The sequence below is a fragment of the Pterocles gutturalis genome, unplaced genomic scaffold (assembly GCF_000699245.1).
Source record: "Pterocles gutturalis isolate BGI_N339 unplaced genomic scaffold, ASM69924v1 scaffold9642, whole genome shotgun sequence".
NCBI classification, from domain to species: Eukaryota; Metazoa; Chordata; class Aves; order Pterocliformes; family Pteroclidae; genus Pterocles; species Pterocles gutturalis.
This window is the reverse complement of record NW_010115298.1, coordinates 159-21,889: the sequence shown is the minus strand read 5'-3', so window position 1 is coordinate 21,889 and position 21,731 is coordinate 159. Positions and strand designations below refer to the sequence as shown.

Sequence of the window (21,731 nt, the reverse complement as noted above, 5' to 3'; positions counted from 1 at the left end):
AGTGGGGAATAAATAAAAAAAATATAATTTAATTATAATATAATAACATCTATTATAATTAGAATTAAATAATACTGTGCAGATATCCTATGAAATGGGTAAAACGTACACACGGGTCTTTAGCTGGAGCAAGTGATACTGGTTTTCCTCGCACCCACTGCCCGCCTTACAGCCTTTGAACATCTAGGTTAAAATATGGCTTACAGTACTTTCACAGAGACAAATAAAGAGAAAATTGTACCAGCTAAGTGCTGCGAGGAAGGACCTGACTGCTGAGCTGTTGCTCCTGGGTAATGTAACAAACCCGCCACAAACATGTTCATCTAAATAAACATAACGATCATAACCTCACTAAGACAGACAGAGTACTTCTGTTAGAATAAAAAATGTCATTTCCAGGTGAAAGATAAGTTACTGAAAACAGCGTAGAAGCATACAGATTAATCATACACAATTGATCTTCTAAGTACAAACACAACCAAACTCAGTAATAAGCCAGCACCCTCTCCCTTTGCTACAAAGGATGTCACTGAAACTCAGGCTGGCAAGAACCTGCAGCTGACAGAGACAGATGCCAAGTGCCTGCACAGCCTCATGTACAGGGATCCAGATCCAGGTGAATTAACCTTTTATCCTCTGGTGGTCCAGAATTCCTACACATATTCAGACAAGGTAAAGCTGTAATGCGGAAACCTTACTCGCTGCAAAAGGAAGAACAGCAGGTTGATGCAGTGAGTTGACCAAGCCTGTTTGCAAGCAATCTGAATTTTAATACCAGAAATGCAGAGAGACTACCAACACTTAGACTTTGGCAACCACAGCTATGTATTTACAGAAAAGATTTAAAGTCTCAGATCAAGATTAAGCCACGACAGGACACTCAAATACAGCAAGTTTTACCTTTTCCCTGACAAATTTCACGGGGCCAAAATCAGAAACAACATGCATCTTTCCAGGCTCATTCCCTCCTCTTCTATATCCCCTCCCATGTACCCCAGCTCCACAAAACCCTCTCATTTCATGTAGACTTCAGAAATGTGTGGGTACAGGGCTTACATTTAGAAGTCTAGGTCTCTCTTTTAGCAGCCTAGTATCAACGGGAAAGTTTTTCTTAATTGTAATTGGTGTGACTTTGTGAACAGTGTGATACTTACTAATACCAAATAATCTGAATCATCTGTTTCATACCTATTTTTCCACACCCTCCTCTTCACCCGACACACACTCGACATGTAAGAAAGGTAATATGAGTAAAGGCTAATGTGCAACACACACGAGGTCCAGTGAAAAGAAAGTTCTTTTCCATTCCAGTTCTAAAGGTGTTCTCGGGCTGTCCATCTCTGCATGGCTGAGTCCTGTGCATCCCATCTTATTTCTTAGCTATCGACTCCCTCACTCACCAGTTTCACATCCTTACATATTCTGACAGTCTCTGCAATGCAGCCAAACCCTCGGGCTTTCTTTTTAATCTGAATATTAATGAGATATCAATTCTTATGTAGGGAGATTTTGCAACTTACGTTGCTGTTTATGACGCCTGTTGCATTACCCTTCCAGAGATCACAGTTTTACATACTTAAAATTGTATCACTTTCCTACTACGGTATTTCATCTATAAAAACGCATCTGATACTCAGTTTGCTATCACCTTCCTCATGGTGGTGAGGGTATGGAAGCAGTGGCTAAGAACATGAAACACTGACAATATACAAAGTAAAACGTGCCAAGGTGCAAAGTGAAGGGTCCATGGGTCTTTTTCTGGTTTGAGTTTTGTTTTATTTTTTTCCTTCTTCCTGGAATACAACAGAGTCTACATTGTAGAAACTGTCAGAAATATAGTTTTTACACTAAAAATTTACCAGAGCGCTGAAGCTGAGCTCCAGGGAAACATCAGAGAAGAGGAGGCTGAGAGGAGACCTCATCACTCTCTACAACTGCCTGAAAGGAGGGTGTAGTGAGGGGGGTGCTGGGCTCTGCTCTAAAGGAACAAGTGATGGGACAAGAGGAAACGGCCTCAAGTTGTGCCAGGGGAGGTTTAGGCTGGAGATTAGAAAAAAATTTTTCACTGAAAGAGTGATGAGGCATTGGCACAGGCTGCCCAGGGAAGTGGTGGAGTCACCATCCCTGGAGGGGTTCAAGAAACGTGTAGATGTGGTGCTGGGGGACATGGTTTAGTGGGTTGGGTGGGGTTGGGTTGATGGTTGGACTTGATGATCCTTGAGGTCTTTTCCAACCTTAATGATTCTGTGATTCTATGATTCTATCAGATGTAGCACACACTTATGCAGGTGATCTTTGCAAAAACACGGGAAACAAATCCATGTTTTGGTAAAAAAAAAAAAAAGTAAGGATATTTAAGAATTCTGGCTTAATAATTTATTGCAACACATACAATACACCAAAACAAGCAAAAATGCTGCTGTTAATGCATATTCACAAAAGTTCACCAGTAGAACAGGTGGATGCCATGTTCTGCATTTCTGAGGTTGTGGAAGCCACAACTGTGTTAAATTTCTACATTCCAAAAAATTAGCTTTTAGTTTTATAACAGGTATTTTCAATCATTATAGGTGCAAACAGAATCTTGAGGAAATTAGCAGGATACAGTCTTCACAAATATGGAAACTGAGTGAAACAATAGCTTTCAGAGACAGCAACATAACAATTCTTGACAGAAACGTAACAGGGATCACTAGGTTGCCAGTATTATTTCCTCTGTGACCATTCTGACAAAAAGCTTGTAGTAAATAGATCTTTTCACATTTCAAACCTACCTGCTTTGCACTCCAATGAGGATGCTGCAGTGTTTCACCAATGCACTGCTATTTCAAGAACCTTTTCCCAGGGGATGCATCATAGTCCTTTCACAGGCTGGACTGCAGACCTGAGCTCAGTCCCCGTCAAAGGGCCACTGTCACGCAAGTGCCAACATCTGCTACCTCCCTTCTGTGGGGAGGGAAATGTGCACCAAGAAGAAAGATCAACAGATGGAGAACTAGCAGAAGGGTCCCCAAATGCTCTGATGCATTGTAACAACATTTCTGAACTGAAATATTCCACTAACCTGCCCTATGGAAAAGAAAATAAAACAACTCCTCACTACATTGTGATTTCTGGGGTTTTTTTTGCACACAAAGTGACTTTTATCAGACTTTTACCAAAATAATAAGTAATTTAAATATTATTGACTAAGATTAAGCATAATTAACAACAAAGATTGCTGTAAAGCTTTTTTGATCTTCCCATGAATCAAATACAGGGCAAACAACAACTATCCTGAAACTTTGTTATGCCAAGTTTTGACTGAAAGGTTTTCTGCACAAGTATTAATTCCTGAAAAAGAGGGCTGTAAGATAGAAACAGATGCTTGTAGCTTGTAAGTTATCTGTCTCTTCTAAGTCTAAATATGGGATAATGAAGGGCAGAAGGTTACAAGTATTTAGTTAGAAACAAGGTATGGAGTTAATTTTAGAAGCTGGCAGTAGTATGATAATATTCTAGAATGTATTCTATAATTTTAAAGAGTTCTGTTTCACTAGAAATTATTTTTATGCCATTGTACCCTACAAATCTGACAAATCATCCATTATAACTCTGTTACTGAGAGTACATGACATGTTCACTTTTTTGTGGGAAGTTTGTGTAAAATCCCTTTCTATGTACATGCCGCCTAATATAAAAGTTCTTCTTCCATTACTGAGAGTACATGACATGTTCACTTTATGTGGGAAGTTTGTGTAAAATCCCTTTCTATGTACATGCTGCCTAATATAAAAGTTCTTCCATAAGAACTACATTTTTCCTGCTTCTGCATAGGTCCCCTCATTTCTGCAAAATAACCATGTTATATATATGTGTTTAAGAACTTGACCTTATCATGCTGGGTAGTAATATCTCTTAATTTTTCAAGTTAATCCATTGATTGAATTCCAGGAGAAACTTAATCTCGTTTGGGTCAAAATAGTAGTAGACTTCCTCAGGAACCATCTTCTGAGTTGTTCTTTATCCCGAGTGAGTTTACCATCTTTTGTTCACAAGACAAAGAAACAAAGGTTTCTACATTTCCGAATACTTTTTTTTTGTGTAGAAACACAACTTTCTGCATTTCTGAATTCTTTGTACCTCTTAACTAAGACAAAATACTTTCTTGCTAGATACTTCACTGCTATTTACAAGCCTCTTGGTATCTTTGCAATCTCTGGACTTTCTCACTGAAATATATTCTACCTGGGACTGTCACTTCTTTCATTTTTTGTATACCATGTAGTGCAAGCCCACTCAGAAGTATAAGTGATCCTGGCAAATCAAAAAGACTCCCTAAGCATCAGTTCTAGCCCAGGCACAAGCTTAGCACAAAATTATATGTGAACATAAAGGTCAACATTTTGAATTAGTTCTGGAAGTGAATAACAAATCTCTACAACTAACAGAAGCTAATACTATTTCTAGGATTATATCCTTCTCCATCTTTTTGCTTACTAATACAGGTCAGCCAAAACACTCAATGAAGTGCTAATTACTCACGTCTTCAATGAAGACAATCCATTCTCTTCCATAGTGTTCCCTCTTGGTGAAACTGTCAGCTCTGCAACCCACTTCCATGGACAACCCTGGGCTTGTGAAACTTGTTTCTGCACTTCCGAGTAACCCACTTACACATGACAGAGAAAAGTCTTGGGGGCAGCTGTGGTTCAGGGGCAGTCTTCACTTAAAATTACTAGGTTTCCACTTGATATCTTCAGTCTAAACGCTATATGACTCCCAACAGCGGGTATGTTCTGTAGAGTAACCCAGACTTAATGGCAGCACTAAGTTTGTAGCAAAAAAACCAAAGCTCAATGCAAAGAATTCTAAGTAAATGTCCTGAACACTGGCCACATCTAGCAACCTTTCTGTTCTTTGCAAAGCCTGTAACAACCTCTCAGTAAAAAAGGAGGTGCGGGGTTCTGGGCAACAGCAGAGAAGCCTTCTGGACCTCTTCCAAACTCCTGAAGAAAAAACAACAACAAAACCCCCACAAATATAAAAATTCACTTGTTTTGCAAAAGAACTTAAAAGTGACTATTTAGTTTTAAATAAAAGCACTATTAACATGCCTCTACACTTTGTGTTTTCTAAAAAGCCATGCCATCCAAAGCAACCATAGCACTGAATCGTTTGCACAGAGCTTCCAACTAAAATCTGGATGATAAAGATGCTCCATGGTCCAAGACGAGCTGTGTGCATTCATAGCCATCACTTGGGAATCACTGACAGACAAAAAGATTTTGTTTGAGGCTTGAGAAAAACAAGAAGACCTGCAACTGGCTGATGACTTTTGCATGCGAGCTCCTTCGCAGCTTGAATAATTGACACTGTCTGAACAAAGCAACAAGTCACTTGGAATATTTACTCTGCCTTTCTTTAGGGTGGTCATACAAACAATAAAAGAAAAAATTTTCCTTTCCAGTGTTTCCATCTACTTCAATTTTTTAGAGGTCACCCTTCAAAAATCTGAAAGCTCTTTTTGATCTCACTGGCAACTACAATATTAAGTATGATCACATGTTTTCAAAAATCTGTATTCGGATATGAAAATTATTCCCAGCTACGAAAGTTCATTACTAAAACTGACTGACCACTTCAAGATATTTTGCTCCACTCTTTCTGCATATATTGTGTCAAACTTAATTTGAGAATGAATACTGGCTACTTGTCAGTATTCTGAGCAGTAAGTTGGACAGATTTATTATTGATACATTTTATTATACAGTATTATTAAAAATATAGGTGATTTACTAAGAAGATACATGGCTTTTTTTTGTTCTTTACTGAAGTAAATATGAAAAGGCAAGACAGCTGAACTCTAGGCCTCCATTAGCAAGAGTTTGCTCATGAGACCATTCCACTGAATTCTCCTGGTGGAGACAAAAGATACATTCTATTTCCAGACAGCTTATAGCAGTTCCGTAAAACAGGAAAAACCCTGCTCTGGAAAGGGGATGGGTTTTTGCCAGTACAACTCAGTCTACACTAGGGCTCTACTGGAACAGTTCTGTCAGTCAGGGTGTGACAAAAACTTATTTATGCAGTAAACAGAGCTTTCAAGCAGTAGGGATAAACTTCCAAAAGAAATGTTCAAAGAGGTCTATAACCCTAATCCTTGCTTGACAGGCGTGGTGTACAATTCCAATGAAGAAAACCAAACCATTAAAGTGCCATGTTATGAAAAGCTCTAGAGAAGAATTATTATGAGACAATATTCAAAAGCACAGCAGCAAATGACCCTTTTGATGAAATGACCCTTTTTGATCCAGAGGAAAGGCAGGAAATAGCTTTAAAGACTAATTCGGCTCCAGTGGGGTGTTCTCCATTGACTTAAAAATCCGAAAACAATTGACCCTAAAAGTGAAAATAAGAGCACACAGCTAAACTAGGGATATTGGATGGGTATTAAAGATATATATATCAGAACTGGATAGCATATTCAAATATATGCATATGAGAAATGCTAAATACAAACTCAATCGCAACTCACAAGAGACATATAAGGCAATAAGAAGAGGTTCTATAAATATCGCAGAAGGAAAAGAAACATAAATGAAAGTACAGAGCAATTAGCAATGAGGAAAAAATGACAAAAGATGAAACCAACAAGGCTGAATTCAATTTCTTCTTTGCTTAGATTTCCCCTACACCCCAAGGGTTAACTGTAAGTAGAGAGCACGGAACAGGACCAGGAAAAGAATAGGCCTATCATTTAATCCTCACTCATTTAGCAAACCATAATACGTTAAACAGTTTAAGAGAACATTAGAAATAATGCATGAGTTGCCAATATAGATAGCAGCTACACCAAACGTGAGTTAAAACCTCAGTTGTGCTGATAAGAAATAGCAAAACCTCTCAGAAACCAGAAAGAATAGATTGGTTAGAAATCAGCCAAAACTTTCCCTAGGCAAGGTCAGAAAGCCAGCTTCCTCATCAGTAGCTAATAGAGAATGAGATAACCTTACATGAAAAACAAGAAAACTGTCTAACGAGCAGATGGGCTTATTTTACACAGGCTATGATTATTTACCTTATACAGCTTAAGAAAATTTTATGTTGGCGGTGAGATGAAAAGGAAGGGTTTTTTTTCTGAGACAGCATTGCTTTCACGCTGAGCTTGCATCCATGCTGAGCTTCTCATCTGTGTATCTCATCTCCTGTTACAGTCCATGGAGGCCCTGTTCAGTTCTCGGGATCCCTGATGGACACAGGTGCCCACTGCCACCGGAGACACCCGCGGGTTTCCCAGCGCTTCCAGCTGCTGGCCTGCAAGGGTGCAGAATCCCTACGGCCCTGTGTGATACCGGCCATGCCATGCAAATATCCTGGCACATCAGACAGCACATGCTGCCTATCAAATGTTAACTCTCCACCATCTGTAAGCGGAGGACAACTCCCTCACTCAAGGTAGACACAGAATGAAGACAGCACATTTAGGTGGTAATCCAGAGTTGGGTACTGCCCTTCATCTCTGACCTTCGGTAAACTGGTCACCATCCTTCCTTAAGTGACTACCCGCTATGATCCTAGTATTTTTGTATAAATACTTGTTCTATTTGTTCTTTGAAGTTTTTTTTTTCTCTCTTCGTATCCTTTTTAACTATGGATTTCATATTACCTTTGCATATTATTTCTTCATGTCTTAATTGTATTGCACTGGTTTCTGTTCACACCTAGTCTTATCTATTCATGATTTTAGGCAAAATTCTGTTTGCATACAACTTTGAGAGCACAGTTTCCACAGGGAAGATTCCCTGAAGTCTTATTTCCTGTTTATAGGCATTAACATGTAAAATAATGTTTAGATAAACCAGATAAACTTTCATCTGCCAGATTCAAACAATCCAGATCTGACATACAGCTGACTACCAAAATCTCCCAGATAATGCAGAAAGTCTCAGAAGAGAAAAAAGCACAGTTGCCATCTACAAAAAAAAAAAAAAAAAAAAAGGAAAAAAAGGGCAGAGGTTACAGACAAACCAGCCTAACCTGAAAGCATTCCAGGAAAAATTATTCTGTGAGTGCAGAAGCATACAAAACAGTTAACACAAGTTTGTAATGAACACACAGTATCAAATTAAAATATTTTTCTTTTCTGACAAGATAAACAAGCCTGGAGTATTAGAGGAATGCAAGAAATGGGATATAGCTTGACCTTAATGTGGTCTTTGACTTTGTCCTACCTGATGGTCCTCAAAACCTAACCATGGAAATACCATTTAGATTCCATCACCTGCAGATGGTTGTGGAACCAGATTCATGTGAACATGAGCATCACTACAGGTGTTCCACAAAGTTTTGTGCTGGGTCCATTATCTTCCAGTAATTTCCTTAATGAAGTCAATGATTTAAAAAACCCACAAAGCAACAAAACACTTTTAAAATAAAACTGTAATCTGGGGGCAGATGCAAGCATTTACAAACCTAAGTGGCCACAATAAACACGAGAAATGGTCTGAAATCAACATGAAATCAATGAAATGTGAGTAAACTACTATATCAAAGAAGAAAAAAGAAATGTGCAGTTACAAAACAAGTCCATCTGGTTAAGCAGCAGCAGAGCAGAAAAGGATCTACTGGAACCACAGACTGAACAACAGTTGGCAGGCTAGACAAAAACACAGAAATATCTGTCTGGAGCATGGAAGTCTATTCTGCCCAGCATTCAGAGCGTCTGTCAGAGTGGCATAACCACTACGGAGCATCATATTTTATAAACTATGCATCAAGTCAGAAAGATTTCAGAAAAGACAAGCATATAAAATGCTAAAAAAAAAAATCATACCAAACTATTCGAATCTGTGGTGCCCATCTACATTACTAGAAAGCCTCTAGTTCAACAGTAACTGAAAATACCCCCACATTCACTTGCAACCCAGATACAAAAAAGATGAAAACCATAAACCATCCAGAAATCCATTGCCTGTTACAAGCAGCAGCTTACAAAACACACGATTTTCCTCTTAAACCTCTCAAATAGTCTTTCTCAGCTAACCTCTGGAACACGTCTCCTTGCACTCGTAATTCTTCCCCTTGCTAGATGTGACTGCCAGTACAGGATCTCACATCTGAGCTCCAGCAGACCACCTACATCTCCCTGAATGTGGAGGCTTTTATCAGTGTAGCTTCTGCCAGTGAAGTTTTATTTATACCAGGAGATTTTGTCAGTCTCAGAGGCTGGGAAGAAAGGGAGGAAGGGAGGGACAGACCTTGTGCTTGCATATGATTTTGTGCTTGCTTATGCACATAGCTCTATCTGAGAGGGGTACACCAGCACTACCCTGAAAAAAGGACCACGGCTGAGGCCAGGCAATCAGCAGAAATATCTGTGAATCTTTTTCAGCAGGCGTTACAAGCTATATGGGCTTCAAATCACCTCGTACCTAGAAGTGATGCTCAGATGATCCTCTTCTGCTAGTTTTGCTGCCACAGTGGCAACCTCCAGCTGGCAGGAATTAAAAAGCAGTTGGGTAAGGCCAAAAGCAAAGGCTCTTATCTTAAACTGATGCACTATAGCCACCTGGGGCCGGGGCTTCACCTCTAGGCAGGCATCGGCATCACTTCTAAGACATGGGAAAGAGGAAATGTGAATCTGTCTGCGACAGTGAAGCTTAGTCAAGATTCCCACAGCACACCACTTCTAGCACCCCATTGTTACAAAGCAGGTGTTTGGATCACTAGTTGTTATAAACAGGAGGATAAAAAGCATCATAGAAATACAGCAATGCTCACAGGAACACAGCGGGGAACAATAACAGAGCCATCTTTGAAGTTTAGGAGAGACAGACAAGCCAGAGTCACCTAATTAAATGAAAACATCTGTGTCTAATCAAGTATCTAAACCTGAGCTAGCTGACATGTGCTCCCTTTATTGGCAACGGAGATGTCAGCTGAACCTCAGGAGAAATTCATGTCATCCCAACACAGATGGGCAAAATGGACTCAGATGAACTGCACTCCAGAAGTGGCTGAGTCTTTCTAGATTGTGAAGGGAGCCTGGGATAAAAGGATTTGGTTTCGATATGTAGAAGTCAAGTGAAATGCCACCTACATGTGTAATGACAAAGCTAATGAAGAACATAGAAAGCAAAATGGAAAGGGAAAAACTAACAATATTAGAAAATAAATCAAGAGCTTAGTAAAATTGATTAATAAAATAGAAAAGTGAGAAACTACCAGCTAGAACTCAGCAGAATTATCTTCTACCTGACAGTGTTTATTTGAAAAAAGAAATATTTCCATTTGCAAAGAGGTTGTTAGTCCTGGCAAGGCCTAAAAAATTAATCCAAGTGCCAAGCTTGGAGGAAAATGATATGATAAAACAAAAATTGAGATGTTAACTGAAGCTTCCACAGTCTTCTCATTGTCTACTTTTAATTATTAAAATTTAGACAATTACAAGTAAAAGAAAGGACAAAATATGAGGCCAAATGACATTATTTTGCAAAGTGTTGGAAGAGAAGATAAATGGAAAACTGCGGCTTCTCTGCGCAATAATATACTAGTTTAAGCAAACGCTCCCACATTTCATGGCACATACTGGAGTATAATTATTGAGTGCTTCACGTGCTTCACAGAATATTTCAATATAATTTTTAGCTGCAATTCATGATAACTGAGTTCCATAAAACCATGAAAAGATATTAATCAATAATTTATGAAATGGATGTCAAACTGCAACAAGATACATTTAACTTGCTGTGTGCACCATTTAGTGACAAAGGCAGATGGGTATTTTTTTGATGGATTTGATAAATACACATAATTTTGCAAAAATGCACACTTTCTCAGACTTACCACTGGTGACTCTCAGCACTCCGGGCATCCAGCTGAACAGCCTTTTCAGCTTTAATCTTTCCTGTAAACGGAATACAATATATTAAAGTATTTATTGTACTCTTTGACACTTTAGGCAACTCTCAAGAATGAATATACTCTAGCTGCAAAGAAGAAATTGCTTCCTGCTCTTGTAAACATTTAGATGGACAATGTAACATCCCGGCTTTACATCATTTACACAGCCATACATACATATATAAATATGTGCATATATATATATGGGTTTGCAATTTTAGTATTTTCTCTTAAAATACAATTCAGATGCAGCAAAATCAGGGAAGGATTGGACTGGACTGCCAAAGGCAGCCGTGCTGTCTGTAAGACTGGAAACCCTCAAGAGCAGGTTAGAGAAGCACCTGTCAGAAGAACCAGCAAAGCTGTTTCCTGCCTTGGGTACAACAATGAACTAGCTGAAGTTCCCTTCCAGCACAAAGACTTCCATTAAGTTCCACTTTTAACTGAATAAAGATGACAGTACGTGATTTGATCAAACCCACGCTCCCAGTAAGAAGTTCAGATGAGATGCTTGCTGTTTGCAAAGCCTCAGCTGCAACCAATTAAGCCACACTGACATTTCTGTATTGCAAGTTAACTTCATAAAAACAAAGAACAGCATACACAGTCCTCCAACCCACTGGAATGAAAAAACCCACAAAACTACTGCCAGCTCCCCCACAGTCTCAATCCCTCTGCACCACTTCCAAAAACTGAGATGAAAAAGGCTGCCGCCACCCACCACTTCATGAGAATGAGCCAAACTAGGCTGGTTACTCAACACCTAAGACCCAATTTCATTCCTTATCTCTCCCTGTCTTTTGCTATGCAATTATCTTGCACCAGCTGAGGTAGCATGTAGCCACTGGTAAAAGCAAACGATCCAACAGAGTTTACTGTTATAATTTAGTTGTGTCACAATCCTCACTGCACTGGGTGATTTCCACACAAAGAAGCCAAGTTGCTACTAAAGCAAAGTCAGTATCGATTAAGTAGCTAAGACAGTGCAAGTCTTCATGAGTATTTAGATGACAAAAGGATAGGGACAAGGACATTGGACAAGCTCATGTTGGCTATGGAATATGCAATGACAATACAAAGGCATGCCACTGCCTTTAAGGATGACAAAGGGCAGCCAAAACTGCTTTGTCGGTGATGTCATCACTGATGATGGAACAAAAAGTAGAAAATGGGAAAAGAGTCACAAAAGAGACAATAACCTGAACTTGGCATACACTTATAAAACCTGAATTTGGTGTAGCAAAAAAGGGAGAGGCAATGGAGAAACAAAGGAGAGAGAGAGAACTATTCCCAGATACAGGCAAAAAGGATTATTTTAACAGGGTGTCGACTGGAGGAGAGTGACACAGGTAGAAAAGATGTAGGTTTTATTGTTATACAGAGAAGAAGGCCCAAAACAAAAAGGGAAATGCAAAGTGTACCTCTAGCCAATATGCTGGAACACACAAAGAAGAAAATCAGAACCTTGTTGAGGTTAAGCTGTCAAACAGGACACATGGGGAGAGATGCCAGGAAGCAACATCAATTGTCATATGTGACTTCTGTTTCTGATCAACAGTTTTTCCAGATTCACAAGGTTTCATCCCCACCATCACCACAAAAGAGGCTGCTGATATGGAGGAGTGCTCCTTTTTGTCACAGGAAAGCAGAAAAACAAACCTTGACTTGGCCTTGGCATTTATTTATTCCTCTTACTCTCACAAAGATGTAATTAAGAAACTGCACTGACAGCATCTGTCTGTTTTTCACATTCTCTATCCATCTGATTCTCAACAAAATGTGTGATTTTAAAGCTCTGTACAGAGTCAACAGCCTTCAGTTGTGACCCATAATACTTCACCAATTTTGGATCTCTCAAGTGAGGAAAGAATGGACTGAAGGTGTACACTGTGGCAGTTTATTGCACAAAACATTATTCTTGCAGTACAAATGCTCCCATTTATTGGATTGGAAATTCCCTGGATTGGAAAATTTAACCAAAGTTCAAAGCATGTTTCACTACATTCAGATGGCATTCTACAGAAACATTTCTCCTCTGCTTACCATCAGTAACATATTTCCTCTTCTCCTCAGCATCAGTAGTCATCTCAAACAGATCTCCATAAGCACGTGCAAGTCTCCAAAGGAAGTCCACATAGTTTTCATACTGAAAGTAGAGGACAGCTGGGAAATTAAACTGATCGCAATGTGATTTAAACAGTTTCCTTTCATGATGCTTAAAAGTAGGTTATTGGAACATGGCATAAATCTTTGGTTATTTTGCATCCTTCAATACTACTTTTAGATTGTGTGACAACCAGATGACCAATTTTTCATGACCAAATGAGAAAAAAGCTTTTGGAAATACCCTGGACTGTCTAGTTTTAAAGTTCTTTCATTATAAAAAATAAAAAGAGAATCCAGTAACGAACAACAGATCCCTGAGAGATGCGATGTGTTCTTTCTTCAGGTATGCCACAAGCACCACACTTGCTCCCAATTAGTATCTCATCTACCTTCCAGGGTATTTCAATATGTAAAGGAAAACATAATCAGAACTCACGTTTGCCAAGTTAGAAGACACTGGTACACTGAGTTAAGCCCTGCACATCAAACCACTCTGAAACACTTTATCTAGAGTTACATATGTGCACAGTAAAGTAAAGGCAAGGGAAAAATTCCTATGAAGTACACCAGAAAGGTATAAGCAGACTACAGGCTCACGGTTGGATTTCTTGAGAACACTTGGTCCGGTTACTACTTAATTCCACAAAACTTTCTCACACAGACAGTTCTAAAACCAGTAAAAATAAGTTTCATTTACACAGAAAAAAGCTCATGATCTTTGTCACATGCAAGAACTCACACACGAAAAAAAGCCTCAAAGTTATTGAGCCTGGGTGGGATATAAAATAACAAAACTTCTATGCCCACCCAACATGAATATTGACACCACATTGAAATATTTATTTTTCACTGTATTTTAAAAATACACATGAAATTTCATCTTCCATTCCTGTGTGCTTTTTAATGCTTGTATTAAGGAAGTTCTCAAAAGCAGTGCAAAGCATAAGTCAATAGCAACAGAAAATTCAGTTTACCCATTAATACCTTGTCATCTTTCTCAAGCAGCAGTCTGAAGGCCTCTTTTTTATCATCATCTGAACCCTTGTGCAAATTGTCCACCCGCTGTAAAAGATTAAATAACTCTTCTTCTGATTTCACAATGGCATCTGCTGATTTCATACATCCCTTTTCTTCCTCGGAGTCTCCTTCAGAATCAGTATGAGCTGTTAGATACCTAAAATGACAGAAATAATTACTATATTTTCTAAAAATATTGGTAAAGCACTGTTAAATTCAAATGCAAAAATTTTGGAGCACTATTTCTTCCAGTTGTCCAGCCTTAAAGGAGTTTTTATTCACGGCATCAAGATTTTTATTATTATTATTATTATTAAACCTTTATCTTCAAAGGGACACCACAATCATATTCCAAACATAACAGGCAAATAATTAAACCACCCTGCTGCCCAATACTGCGTTAAAAAAATACAAATACATATTAGAAACACATGTATCCTTGTGTTTCAAATGCAGAACACTTTAAATCATTAGTGTGTGTACAGACATGCTCTGTAACCCCGAACAGGCCTCTTCAACTCTTCACCTCCATTGCCCTATTTTTTGAACTAGGAGTGAGCTTACTAACCAAACCATAAGTGCTACAAGAATCACTCATACAATGTTTTGTCAAACACTTGTAAGATCTAAATATAAGTAATAACATCACTCTCATGAATTCCTCTACTTATTTCTTTTGCACATTCCGAAAATAAGAATATCTGAAACTCGTATTGAGCCCATATTAATGAACCATGCTTAGTGCACTAGTACTCAGCACAAGGCAGCCAAGGACAAATAAATATTTTCAAAAGCTGTAAATACCATGCAGAGACAAGCAGATGGCCTTACTGTTCAAAGTGCTGAGCATACAGCAGGCTCCTCCAATTTCATATAGGAGCAGCATTATTTTTAAAAAGTAGGGTTTTGTTTATGTACTAAAAATGGAGAGAAAAGCCTAATCTTCTGCATTTCCACTTTTGAAAATATTGTTCTGATGAAAAAGAATAACGCAAAAGTAGTAGCTGCCAGGTTCAGAGATTTTTTAAATAGTAACTATGAGCAGAAAAAAGCATGAATTGAACTATGTGCACTAAGCAATTGATTAACCTAACTAGGCCGTGACAGTCAAAATACATAAAATCTACTTTTTTCCAGAAATACAACCAGTACAGAATGATAGTAATATCATAGAGGTTAACAATCACAGCTTTTAAATATTCTGTTTTCATGTTGCTTTCGGAAGTGACTGGAACTCAAACACAAGCAAATAAACTGACAGCCTGTAAATGAACAAGTACAACTGCTTATCGAGCTAGAGAAGTGCTAGATGTGGCATGACAGTTTTCACTGCAAAATTAACCTGGCAATACGGGAAAGAGGAGGCAAAAATACGTTCTGATAAAACAATACATACGTAAACCATGTGTACGTGTTCAAACTGAAAAACAACACGGAGCAGAGCAGAGATGGGAAACTTCATAATTTGTACAGATTTGTTTTACATATCTTGATGCTGTAGTTCATGACACATCCTATGTTGTATCCTGCAGAGTCTTTATTTGTAAGTCACCAAACCTTTACTTTGGTTTTCTGAAGCATTTTTAGAAATACAGCATCTTGTTCTTCCAGAGTTAATTTAAGTGGGTGCAGAGCTACATCATATATAGGCTGATATATAAGATTATTAACTTGAGCAAAACTGCAAGGGATTTGGTGGGAAGGGGACAGTCTTTTAGCTCCAATACATAATCCTATGATGTGAAGTATGTTTGGGAAGTATCTTTCCTCACATGGTTTGGATGCCCCATCACCCCTAATTAAAAGATAAATGCACTGAGCGTTTGTGCAATTACCGACCTAAAATAACAGCGATAGATAATATAAAGAGCAACAACTAAGCAGTAAAGGCAATTTCAAATTCCCGTGCAATACTGCAACCGTAACTCCTTAGTTACAGGAATTTGGGCATGGCATCAAATGCTACCTAAGCAGGTAGGTATGAAAATAAGGAAATGTTTGGAAGTCAATGTTGATATTGTCATCTTTATCTTTGCTACACAAACATCTTTTAAAATTTCTGTGATCACCACTGTTCCAATGTTAGAAAACAGACAAAAGTGATTATTAGAAAATGTTATTATCATCGCAAAAATATAAAGGCCAAGGTTGGGGTGACAGCCAAGCCCTGTCACTCCAAACAAGCCCAGCAGAGATTTCCAGCAGCACTGTACGAAACTGCCATGGCCAAACACCAAATTCATATGACATCAGATTAGTCACATGAGAATACTCACTGAGAGACTCATGGAAAAGTGTGGAGAAGGTCACTATCTAACAGATGACGTGAACCCATAAGGAGCTAATTATAAAATATTGCGGAAGAATAATCTTTTAAGATTAGACCATACCGCATCAAGCCTTTCCTCATCCCACCTCTCTGGGCCACTTTTGTGTTGAGAAACAGCAGAGAGGACAGGTCATTTCTTCCCCACTCCCTCTCACCTCCACTGTCCTGGGAAATTCTTTCCTACCTCCTCTATTTATCTGCTTGATGAATCCTCAAACAATCAAATGTGGAGGAGACCATCTTAAAGCTTGATGTGAATGCCATAAATTTCAATTTACTTGTTGATTTCACGCTTTAAAGAAGGCAAAACAATACCTACAAAACAACCTGTGGGAAATGAAAAACACAACAGTAACTTTTTTTTCAGGGTAAGGCAATGCCAGTGACTTAGGGACTGCAACAAACCATACAACCCTGTGCATGCTGACACAGCTGAGAAGACACTGAGCTACACTAAGGGGCAGGAGTTTCCATGCAACCAACAGGGAAGAATGCCCTTCTCAAATGAAAGGAACAAAATGTTTAAAATCTCCAAGTTTGGTCTGAAGTGAATAGCGTTTTTCATGGTGTTCTGGTTTCGGCTGGGACAGAGAAAGACAAAAATTAAATGTTCTGATACCAAAATGTCCAAGGGAGTGCAAACAATTGCTAGTGCTTAAGATTGGGCATGCTAGTTACCCCCAAGATGCATCAGCGTTCCTCTAAATTTTTCCTTTCTTTCCTCAGAAACGTAACTTCATAAGAGGGTCCTCTCTTCCTTGTCTCTTCGTCTTTGGCTTCAGAGCTGACACTGCTGCCTCCCAGCATTTTCCAAAGGAAAAGCACTAAGGTGACAGCCAAGGGCTTCATGACTTATTTGTGATGAGTTTCCACCTCAGTAGTCATGCACCACAGGCAAACTCCTACATTGTTCAGGAGTCAAGGGGGTAAAATGACAGCAAGGTCATTTCGTCAAGTATAAACCACTAAATATCACTTCAAACATTGTGGCAAACTAGGCATAAAGAATGTTCTCCTGTTTTGTTTCTGATGACATTCATTTTCTTACTAGCTCTCTGTTTGGTCCTCATCATGGCTGAAATGTTTTAAGCTTTAAAACACAACATGTTAAGAAGGCAATACACTCTTTTAAAAAATAAAAAGCTAGGATTTTTCCTAACAACTTGGGTGAGCTGTACTTTACCAATTTGAACTGAAGCCAGTTTTCTTACAAGACAGAAAGTCCTTGAGATCTTTTCCAACCTTAATGATTCTATGATTCTATGATTCTTTCTAACACAGCTTAAAAACTCCAAGCATCTAAGAGCTGATGACACTAATCCAAAAGGGAGATTTAACAAAAAATGAGGAAGAGTCATTATGGTTTCTTTTACAAATATTTCATCTAACAACACAGACATCTGCAATCTTACCTGGCATTTTCCTACAAGAGGTTTTATCAGATGATAAGTAGAAAAGTGAGTATTTATATGTGATAAACACATTGACCAATATTTGAGAAAATGGAAGAACTTTTAAAATGTCCACAGTCACTGCCAATTTATTTTCACCTTTATAACCAGTAGATTTTATTTAAAAGAGAAAAACAGTGGGAAGAACGTCAGGAGCAATGACCAATGAACAGGACTCAGTTGGATCACAAATGACTGTTCAAAGTTCAAAGAGTAACTGGAAATTCTGCTGGAGACTTACCACACCAGTTAAACTGTTCCGTAAATACAGGCACCTAGTACTGCATTAAGAAAAAGCTGAGCTATATGGTATAAAACATCACTGTGGTACAAACTGCTGCTTCAAAAACTGTGTTGGATTACCGGTAAACTGTCAGACACTGGGCCTAACCAGGTATCATCTGCTCACAAGACTTCAGCTTTTAGACGATGAAATATAATCTGCTGCCTCCCTGATAACTTAAAAAAATCACAAGCTGACACAAACAGCGTCTCATCCACTCCAGCTAATTCAATAGAAAGGTGATTACATGTCACAGATTGATCTGGATCAAATTTGCACTGTATGACCCAGCGGAGTGCATCCATCGGGAATGACAAGCAGCCTTCGAGGAAGAGTTTGGCAAACCAGATTCTTAGGTCAACTGAGGGTTGCATTGAAAACAAATGGGCAACAAAAATAAATAAAGAAATTAAGAAATTATAAGTGAAGTGCTACTCAAAAGCAGGTAAGGGAAATTTTTTTTAGTTAACCTAACGGAAAAATTATAAATAAAACATCTGTAGGAAAAGGATTTACTGCAGTGAATCCTTCTGGTGATGGATGCCAAATGCAATTGGAAAAGCTTGGATGCCAGGCCAGCTGAAGACCGGCGCCAAACGTGACACTGAGGTCAAAGTTCCATCACTGCTGTACAAGGGAAGAAACAGCTCCGAAATCACAAAGGAGAATCAGATGACAGTCTCCATCCCAGGTGATCATCCAGACACAATTTATTGTATTTGTAAATGAATGAGTGTTTGTTACACATTCTCAAATGTTGAAGAGTGAGGTTTTCACTAGTAAACAATGGAAACTGATATGAACTACTTTAGATAAAATACAGAAAGTGAAAAAATGTTTAACGCATAACAAAGAGAAGAAATATTTCTTTAGCGCACAACCTAGCAACTGAATGCATGATTGTGTGTGGAATTCACCACGGGAACAGTATAAAGCAGCCAACACACATGGTGTTATACCTACAGCACATGAAGTGGTGATGCACATCAACAGGAAAAAAAAAATGTGTTGTTATTTTCTCTTATAGCAAACTCTCCTAGAAGATGCACCACTGTCATTAAAGACACATAAGGCCTCAGAAAAAGCTGTATACATTGCAACTGTACACACTTTAGGATTAACAACCTATTTCTATTTGCAAGAGGAAGAAAGAAACACAGAAAGAAAATTACTTAAATGAAAAAAATTATCTTAAATTTAGATAAGGAAAACAAGCACATCAAATCAAAGTTAGTAGGAGAAAACCACCTTTTTTTTCAAAAGGGATTAAAAATAGCATTGGAAAAGCACACACCCAAATGAGTAACACTATCTATAACCTTGAATTATCTTCCTTCCTTCTCACTGTACACAAATACTTATCAGAGAAGGCCGCTCTTAAGGACACAAAGTTCTTGCACAGTGTGACCACTTGTACTGGATCATCAGCTTCTTCGTCACACAGAAGAACCTGAACAGACAAGTTTCCTTGGCTGGTTCCCAAACAGCAGCGCATCTCTTCTGACCAGAAAACAGGATCTTCTCAAACGCTAGGTGTGGACTAACCCCCTACTGTGTCTGTGAACCTGATCATTCACAAACTGCCCCTTTAGCCTCACCTACATTTCCAAATATTTTATGCACAACATAAAAGCCTCTGCAGACCAACTGATGGATAAAACAATCTGAGAAGCTAATAGAACTGAAACGCTTCTACACCATTTGAAGGGGGAATGTCTTTGAATACCCCTGCCAGTACTGAATACTTAAAGAACTGGTTTATAATAGAACTGGCAGGTCTTAAAATACAATATCAAAATATAAGACTTGTGAAGCATGTGGACTGGAATGTAACACAACAAGAAATTCCACCCACGGGAGCTGAAACAAAATTTGGAGAAACTCTTAAATAATAGACTTCCATTAATTATTCTATGTAGCACGTTGTTTTCAGAACACTACAGCTAATTAATAAATCTTTAAAGAAAAAAAGTGACTCAAGATAGGCAACGTACAGACATAATGCTGCCTCACACAGGTATGTATAACACGCTGAGGAGATGGTTCAAAAACCTCAGGTGCTATAAACATACCCTTATAAAATTGCACAGAAGTATCTAATCTGAATATATCAAATCCAAGTTACAATTACAGGAATGTCATCACCATTTTCACATTACTACTGGAGGTTATACTAGGTAACATATGAAAAGTCAAAAATATAGTCCTTCTCCTGGGCTCCAGGTACCTCTGATCCTTCAGCATGTTTCTCAACTCGTGCATATAAAAGATCCAATTAATCACAATGGGACTACAAGATGTGATCAAAACTAGGAACTTTCTCCTTTACTGAGTCAGTATCCTAAATCCCTCAGGATAACTTTTTAAGCCACCCGAAAGTGTATACAACAGCAAATACACATAACCATACTGCCATTTGTCAACGTGTTGCATTCAGACATAGCTTCCATAGCACGTAACAGCTTTAGGCAGAACACTGTAACAACTCATCTTTAAGGCCCATGGAAGACAACTATCACAAAAAGCCCCAGAGTGCTCATACAGTTTGAACAAACTGACAGACACGAGACTACTTTCTTACGAGAAGCACTTTCAAAAATCTCACCTGTGTTCTGAACTTTGCCTCTCATTGCATAGCTATGTAGCAATACTGCATCAGATTGTTACCAAATACCTTTAAAAGCCTCTGTTAGGTTTGGTGTTCAGCCAACTTCAGGTGCAGTGCACCCAGAGTTTTCTCTGATCTGAAAATTACCACCCTGAATTTTTTTTTTTTTTGGGGGGGTGGTTTGCCCTGAATATAGAGAAATATAAAATATACATACAACTTTAAAAGGGCTCCTGATTACAATACAAAGTTCAGGTAATGATGCAATTTGCATTGTATGTGCACTGTAGCAAACACGAAATACTTTTGACTCACCCTCCTTCACTTTCAGCCTCCTCAGAGCTGGTAGTTTCTGTCGCACCAGAAGCTGCCTCAGCTTTTCTCCGCTTCGTTGCTCTGTGTGATGGGCTAACTCTCTGAACATCTCCCTTTCCTTGGAGCTCATTTCGCACAAGCTCTTCAAGCTTTGGAATGGCTTCTTTCAGAAATTTCACCTCTCTCTTCAGTTCATCCACGCTTACTAGCAAGCCATTCAATTTTTCTAGTATCTGCAGTTGTCTTCCGTGTAAAACCATTACTACTCCTTGCTCATTAGGAGCTTCATTTTGCAAGCCCAAACAATTAAGCCTGCTACCTACATCTAAGACTGCAGGTATACGCAGAGCTGCAGCGGGTTTTCGGTTCTTACGGTACCAAATCAACATCAGGCTTATTCCAGCAGTTCCTGCCATTATGCCCAGTATCAGTCCTTTATTTTCGAAGGGAGCCATCTCTGCACTCTCCTAAAATTGTGAAACAACAAGAACAGTCAGAGTTAAAGATGTTTTTCCTACTCTGTCCAAACAACTTCCTTTGCTTTTAAGCCTCACTGGAGTGTAAGGCTGGAATAACTGGTGCATGCTGCAGACGCAAAGTTACAGCAGAACTCCAGCAGATTCTGCAGTAAGAGCCTATGTGCTGTGACAGCAAAAACGAGACGGTTGTGGGTTGTTTTTTTGGTTTTTTCTTGGTGGGGGGGCGGTTGGCGAGTATGAGGGACACACACACACACAC

The 21,731-nt window shown here is 38.8% G+C and overlaps 1 protein-coding gene across 1 annotated transcript; it reads right to left on the bottom strand.

Moving 5' to 3' along the window:
• Positions 1–10,823: 10,823 nt before the first annotated feature.
• On the bottom strand, positions 10,824–21,448 carry RMDN2 (regulator of microtubule dynamics 2). Its single transcript, XM_010075134.1, has 4 exons — positions 20,994–21,448; positions 13,975–14,164; positions 12,928–13,030; positions 10,824–10,888 (listed from the first exon to the last, which is right to left on the bottom strand). Exons 1-4 carry the CDS (start codon positions 21,446–21,448, stop codon positions 10,824–10,826), a joined length of 813 nt encoding a protein of 270 aa, XP_010073436.1.
• Between the last annotated feature and the right edge of the window lie 283 nt (positions 21,449–21,731).

Coding starts and splice junctions, on each gene's coding strand:
- RMDN2 (XM_010075134.1), bottom strand. CDS start 21,448: ATGGCTCCCTTCGAAAATAAAGGACTGATACTGGGCATAATGGCAGGA. Junction 13,031..13,974: donor TGCTTGAGAAAGATGACAAG/GTATTAATGGGT, acceptor CTCTACTTTCAG/TATGAAAACTATGTGGACTT. Junction 10,889..12,927: donor GAGGAAATATGTTACTGATG/GTAAGCAGAGGA, acceptor TTCCGTTTACAG/GAAAGATTAAAGCTGAAAAG.